The sequence below is a fragment of the Mya arenaria genome, chromosome 13 (assembly GCF_026914265.1).
Source record: "Mya arenaria isolate MELC-2E11 chromosome 13, ASM2691426v1".
Classification (NCBI taxonomy): domain Eukaryota; kingdom Metazoa; phylum Mollusca; class Bivalvia; order Myida; family Myidae; genus Mya; species Mya arenaria.
Genome location: NC_069134.1, coordinates 28,464,896 through 28,471,664, shown reverse-complemented (window position 1 = coordinate 28,471,664; position 6,769 = coordinate 28,464,896). Strand labels below are relative to the sequence as shown.

At 36.3% G+C, this 6,769-nt stretch overlaps 1 protein-coding gene across 1 annotated transcript; it reads left to right on the top strand.

The window, feature by feature from the left end:
* Positions 1–2,014: 2,014 nt before the first annotated feature.
* On the top strand, positions 2,015–5,879 carry LOC128215186 (chorion-specific transcription factor GCMa-like). The gene is made up of 5 exons (XM_052921895.1): positions 2,015–2,119; positions 3,063–3,312; positions 3,584–3,798; positions 4,024–4,096; positions 4,846–5,879. The coding sequence occupies exons 1-5, from the start codon at positions 2,015–2,017 to the stop codon at positions 5,877–5,879; spliced, it is 1,677 nt and encodes a 558-aa protein (XP_052777855.1).
* The last annotated feature ends 890 nt before the right edge of the window (positions 5,880–6,769 follow it).

Genomic DNA, 6,769 nt, shown 5'->3' with positions numbered 1-6,769 from the left:
TTTGAAGACAGCAAATCGCAAGTTTCCTTGAGTCAGCCTAAGACAACTTAGCATTTCACATTAATCACAGTTGTTAATATTTAATTCTTCATGCCAAAAAGTCTCTAAACTCAATCAGCTTTGTTCCCCGTGTATACTAATTATATAAAACGGAGACGTATTTCGTCCTAATTTCATCACATGCCTCATACTGTAAGTAATTAGAATACACTTATGGAATCAACACATAATTTTGCTTCCACATTAAAGTAACATTTGAAAAGCGAAGATAAAATCCGCAGTTGAAGCGTGTGTTTTTATTAAACATTGATATTTTAACTTCTTTGAATATTTGGTTCAAAAAAGGTTTTAGAAAACGATTTTCTTTTCATTTGGTAGTTTGTTTCGAAGCTTTCACTTATCGCTTGAAAAAGTAAGATGATATTTTACCAACAAGATTTATATGAAATTAAATCAGCGACGGAGCTGACATCTGCTTTGATACCATAAATTTTCATCCGTATCTTCCAAGTCTTTAAAGTCCTCAGTCATTGCAGAACTGTATCACATCAATTCCTCCCCAGGAGTCAGGAGATCCCTAACGGTAACACATAATCTACCCGTTACTAATTGTAGCTGCATAACAATGCGATTTTCTGCTAAAGAAACACCCGGTCATGCGTTTTATTGTAAAGCGGTTCAAAGGTGGAGCCCTGTCAAATTTGATTGGTTGAACCAACTAGGTGGTAATATGAAAACAGATTTTGCGAATTATTAAATTTCTAAAGCAAATGGGGTAAATTTAAGATGTAGAGTTGAAAGAACTTAACAGATGAAAACAGATGCACTCCTATGGGTACTTACGGGCGCCCATTTTGTCAACCTAATGACCCAAAAGGTGATTTGCCACGCGACTGCGCAGTAGTGGATGATAGAGATACCCAATAGCGTTCATGTCAAAATACTAGTTTAAGAATAATAACCGTGTTAATCACATCGTTAACAAAGCCATCAAAAGTATTCTATGACCGAAGCACAATTTTAATTATTTCGGACAAATAAAAATAACAATTACTAGTAGTTTGTATGACGTGTAATGAAATTATCAGTTTGATAAACAAAAATGTATCAACATGACAAAAATGTAAGAGTTTAATAGCGATGCGATATTCTACAATGGATTTGTGAAATGTCTCATTTCAACAGAACACCAGGGTGCGTCAGAAACTGATGTTTGTCTACTGCGTGAACGCACCAAGACCATGATACGGCCATAATTCAAGGCAGAGTGAAATGACATGTAGTTCAGAATTAAAACGATTTCACAATGACAATATAATAAATTTATATTATCTTATCTAATCTTATAAAATGGCATAAAGACAAAACGAAAAAAACAAAACTAAAATCAACGGACAGATTGAGAGCATTTTTTGGTCTGGAAAACAGGATACTGTTTACCCGCTTAAGCGTTAAAACATACCAATTGTTTCATTGAATTGTCTAAAATAACTGTTAGTCAAATCGAGGCTACTGTTCTTATATCTTGGATATAGTTCGTTCTTCAGAAAAACCTCTAACAACGAACAGTCTAAATTAACTCTCAGTCAGAACAAGGCTGCTGTTCTTATAGTTTATGTGTAGTTCGTATTTAGTAGAATCTCGTCTAACACTATTTAAACTTGCGAGATAAAAGCAATGGTAATAATTCATATCCTAGTACATAAGGGTTTATAAGTTACTTTTATACAACCAAGTAATCGTATAAACAATTCATGAAGTTACATTACCTGTTCTTAGGTAATACCAGGCACTTATCGGTTAAAGTTTCGGACCACTCGAAATATTTTTAGTAATCGATTTTTATTGCCTGTGTACAGATGTGAAAAACAAGTAAAATCGGTTTGTCGCGCCTACAGTCTTTCGACGCTTTTAGCGCTTTATTATATTTTTGTATTAGTTTGTTTGGAAGAATCTCTCTCCAAAATGCATTTCGTTGATGTAACTTATTTTACTGATCGTCTACTTTCCAGGAATGACCCTTACAGAAGGAAACACGTACCTGCCTTCCATGGAGAGCAGCCAGGCCGAGTTAAATCCCCATGACCACTGGGACATAAATGACAACATTCTACCAATGGTAGGTTGACTAGGTTCACTTCAGGTTAAAACATATATAACACATATTGCATGTTATTATATGAAAACGAAAGTTATTTTGTTTAATGTTGTATAGATGTTTTGTTATTCCGAAGAAAACTTTATTGTATAACGTAAATAAGAAACAGAAAAGTACATTGATTCGAGGTGGTTCTTTTTTTATAAAATGAGTAATAAAAAGACTTGTGAAAACGCCCAGAAAAAAAGTTGTGTATTTAAACTTCAACTATGATATATGGCAACAATGCATCGAAGTTTTTTATATATATATATAACTGACATGATTCATGGGAATGCTATGTAAGTCGGTTGAGCTTTTTACGTTTGTATCACTCCGTGGTGCTTGCGAAAAGTTCGTTATCGCACTAGACCGGGTGCGATGTATCATGACGCACGCATCGCAAAATGATACAATCCAACATGTTTTCTCGAATGACTTGTTTTTCAAGATAAAAAAGTGAATGTTTAAAAATGATAACATTGACATTCGACGCCAAACGTCTTATTCATTTCGAGTCATATTGCGGAAGTTGATTTGCGCATGCGCACTAGGCAAGTGTGTGGTACGAATTGGAAAACGTAGTGTGTAATATGGATTTTATCTTTATTTTATTAATAAAACATGCAATATTCCAGACAGAAATTTAGCAGATATGAAATAATTTGGCCGATTATTCAGAACTTTCCTGAAGTTAGCAACGTGATCGGCGTTAGCTATTAAACGTGAACGCATTTGATGAAGAACAACTGAAACAATTGTCTCCAATTTTGTTAGAAAGCATAAGATCAACAATTTGAAATATGATAGGATGGCGCTAACAGCGTTGTTAACTTTAGAAAATGTTCTGAACAATCGGGCCAATGGTGCCATACGATCATTGGTACGATGGACAAATACCAGTATACCACTATTTACATTTCAGCTCGAAAAGTTAGAGGGTTTCCAGGAATGGCCTGACGGAAACTGCCGTCACGTGTATACCCAGGAATGTGAGGACGCCAGACGACATGTGAGCGGCTGGGCCATGCGAAACACCAACAACCACAATGCCATGATTCTGAAGAAGTCGTGCCTGGGAGTACTGGTTTGCAGTCATGACTGCATAGGCCCAAACGGTGAAAAGATACATCTGAGACCCGCTATATGTGATAAAGCAAGGCGGAAGCAAATAGGTATGGAAAAAGTGATTTACTAAACCGGCAACCTTTGTTATTTGTCCCCCTTAAAATTGTCTAACTGATTAATGTAGGAACAGTTACGTTAAAACTGTCAACGAAAACAGTCATTCTGACCCGTGCATGCCAAATCAGTGATAAACATTATACACTGAGAAACTGAGGAAAATACCTCCTACAAACACACACACACACACACACGTTGAGTAGTTAAGAACAAGCTGTTTGCAAACATTTTTCATATACAGTTATAAACAATATTTTTAAGGGAAAATGTGTCCCAATCCCAACTGTTCGGGTGTGTTGGACCTCCTACCTTGCAGAGGTCACAGCGGATATCCTGTCACCCACTTCTGGCGACACTACAGGGGAGCCATCTATTTCCAAGCCAAAGGGGTCCATGATCATCCGAAACCGGAGCTCAAGGCTTCCGCCGAGGCACGCAGGCACCAGAGATCACTTAGAAGTCAAAAACAGTCCGAGGTTCTTGCTTAAAAATATATTTAAGCTATTATATTAAACACAATACATTGAAAGTCATTTAATTGTACACATTACATTCTCGTTGAAATTGGGCTGTTACTTTGGAACCATTTAAATTAATCATTAAATTGTATTAACGTTTATAATATGCCACCTTTGTAAGTTATATTCATATAAAACAAAATTTTCATTAAGTTTTGTTTACAAAGAAACTTCTTTCTTTAGGACTGCAATGGAGGAAAAATGTTTCGAGGGCAGGATGAAGATGTATCACAAATGCGGCAACTTTTTACACCAGGTAATAAGCCCACGGTCTTAACTCAGATTGCCGCAGTAAAAAATTATACTGGTACATTATAGACTTTCAGTAAAATGTCGCTTCGTTCATCGTCCACAAAGTAGTTTTTTCGGTTCCCGGGATCATCTTTAAATAAAATGACGAGCAGTCTCAAGTCATAATCTAAATTTAGACGCAAAACACAATTATCAAATAACAAATAATCAGCTCTGTTTCATTCGTTTTACCACAATAAATGTAAATAATTGTATTATATCAAATGTAGAAATACAATTCAGTAAATGTCCAACATTAATACTCATGCACCAAGAAGGAAATAAACAATGAAGTGAAGATTTTCAATTTTGCAAGCTGAGTCTGAACTTAGACTTTGGACTGTTTGCAAGAATGGTCCTTTATATGACGCAATGTACCGTTGCTGTCAATGATAAATTGACCAGTCGCCACTTTTCAATCAAACAATCAGTTGACCAATAATCAGATTGACCAGTCGCCAAAGCAATTACTGCAACTTGTCGAGATCATTTGGCGTGGTTTTTCAGTTGATTCATTGGACAATGCAACTACGTACTTTTATTCATTGATAAAATATAATCATATGATTGGTTAACTGAGTGTTTGAATGAAAAGTGGCGGCTGGTCAATTTCAGTAAAACAGAGATTGATTGTTTCATATGTTGGATGTATTTTTCGCTCTTCAATATATGTTTAAATTGCCTTTGTTTTAATCACTGTTATGTTCTTTTCAGAGCGGGATGATATGTGTTCATGCTCCCCCTTTGAGTGCACTTGCGGCAATAAATGGAATTATCACGGCAGTCCGAGGGTTGCCAGTTCTCCCCCTTTTGGTTCCAAACGTCTGGCGCTTTATCCATCGGACCATTGTGACATTCAGTCCCCAACTGGCATGCAATCCCTTTCGATCGAAATAGACACAAACAAGCGACTGCGACACAATGCCAACGGGTCCTACTACACGAACGAACCTTGTTTGCAGACGCACTATCCTTCAATGGGTTCTGTAACAAACGTGCCCTCTCAGAGCCATGTGTATCCTTCGTCGAGGCCGTATGAAGCGTCGTATTTCTCTAGTCAGAATACAAGAGAACCCTTCCCATTGAGGCCCTTCGCTGCCCAGGAGTCTCAGTATAGCAGACCACTTAAACGAACGCACATTGGAATGGACTCGCCTCGGACGCCAGACGGTGAGGAAGCCGCTGAATTTCCATTAAAGCGAGTAAAAACGGAAAATTATAGCAGTTTTCCTGCTTGCTCAAGACAAACTCTTCCGGTGGATAACGCGCATGTGCAAAACGAGCAGTTTGACCCAGTTAGTGCTCCTTTTGACGATACAGTGGACCTTCTTTCGAACCCATTTGATACAGACATATACACGTCAATGGTTCAGAGGCTAAACCAATCCTGCTCAAGTATAGAAGAAAGACAACACATCGTGCCATCTAGACAAACAGACCATTCTAACAAACTTTTAGAACTTAAAAGTAACAAATGCCAAGACAATAAACTAAAAACAAACTCTAACACGGTATGCGACGCAAGCCCATCATGTGCGGAAGCTCAGTATAGGGGAAATAGCTCTTGCCAAGCGTCAAGCGAGTCTAACCCCTTCACCAATCCGAATTATTTCCCGTTGTACTCCCAGTGTATGCTAGATGGTAACCCCAGCTGCAGTTACGATCAGAGATATTCTTCACAATCACCCATATCAACTCCATCAAATTATTGTAACCATAGCATTAATATCACATTGAGATATAAATAGATGCATTAAGATATAGTGTATATTTGTATTATAGAAAGTAATAAGGATCTAGTCATATTTTGCAAAGAAAACAGCAAACATTTTTTATGCAACTGTATTGTGTACGCTTTGTTTAGTTAATTTTATTCAGACGAAATTTACAGGTCTTCTTATGTAGACATTACATGTATCTGAAACCCGATTAAAGCGTTTTAAAACTATGTTTGCGTGTGTCACTTGTCAAACGGTGACCTTAAGCCAGATGATTTAACACAGATTATTGTACATTTTTAAATGCTAAAAATATCATATCAATTTCAAACTGATAAAAATAAAGGATAAAGAAAATGTGAAATCTGTCTTGTCGGTGAATGTTATCAACTTGAAAGGCTTCAGAATTCGCTATAGCTATCTCTTTTGAAGTACAAATATTTAATTTAACTATAAAATAACAAGTAGTCCTCAACATAATTCGGCGTTTTAAGAGTTTTGTTGACATGCAATCTTTCGTCTTCGTGGATTTTCATATGCATGCATCATTTTACGTGTAGTATAATGTTGCCAACCGCCGTACATTAAGTCCAAATATATGATGTTTCACTTCAAATTACGTGGCATATTTTGCATGAAATATCAGACAAGAAGCAATTTAGCAGTTTTAAACATAATCAAATCATTCAATGTCTAAGACATTGACAATTAAAATACAATTGTAAAGTTGTAAAGTTAACAGTTGTAAATTTGGCAATTCATTTAGATTATCATAACATTCTACAAAAAATATATATATTGCGGTACGTCAAAGGATGGAAAATGCCATAGTACATTCTTCTTTTTTAATTTGCCCTTACCACGTGACTTCAGTTAATTACATTTGGAAACTTTTTCGACTTTTGATTTGATGTTTAAAT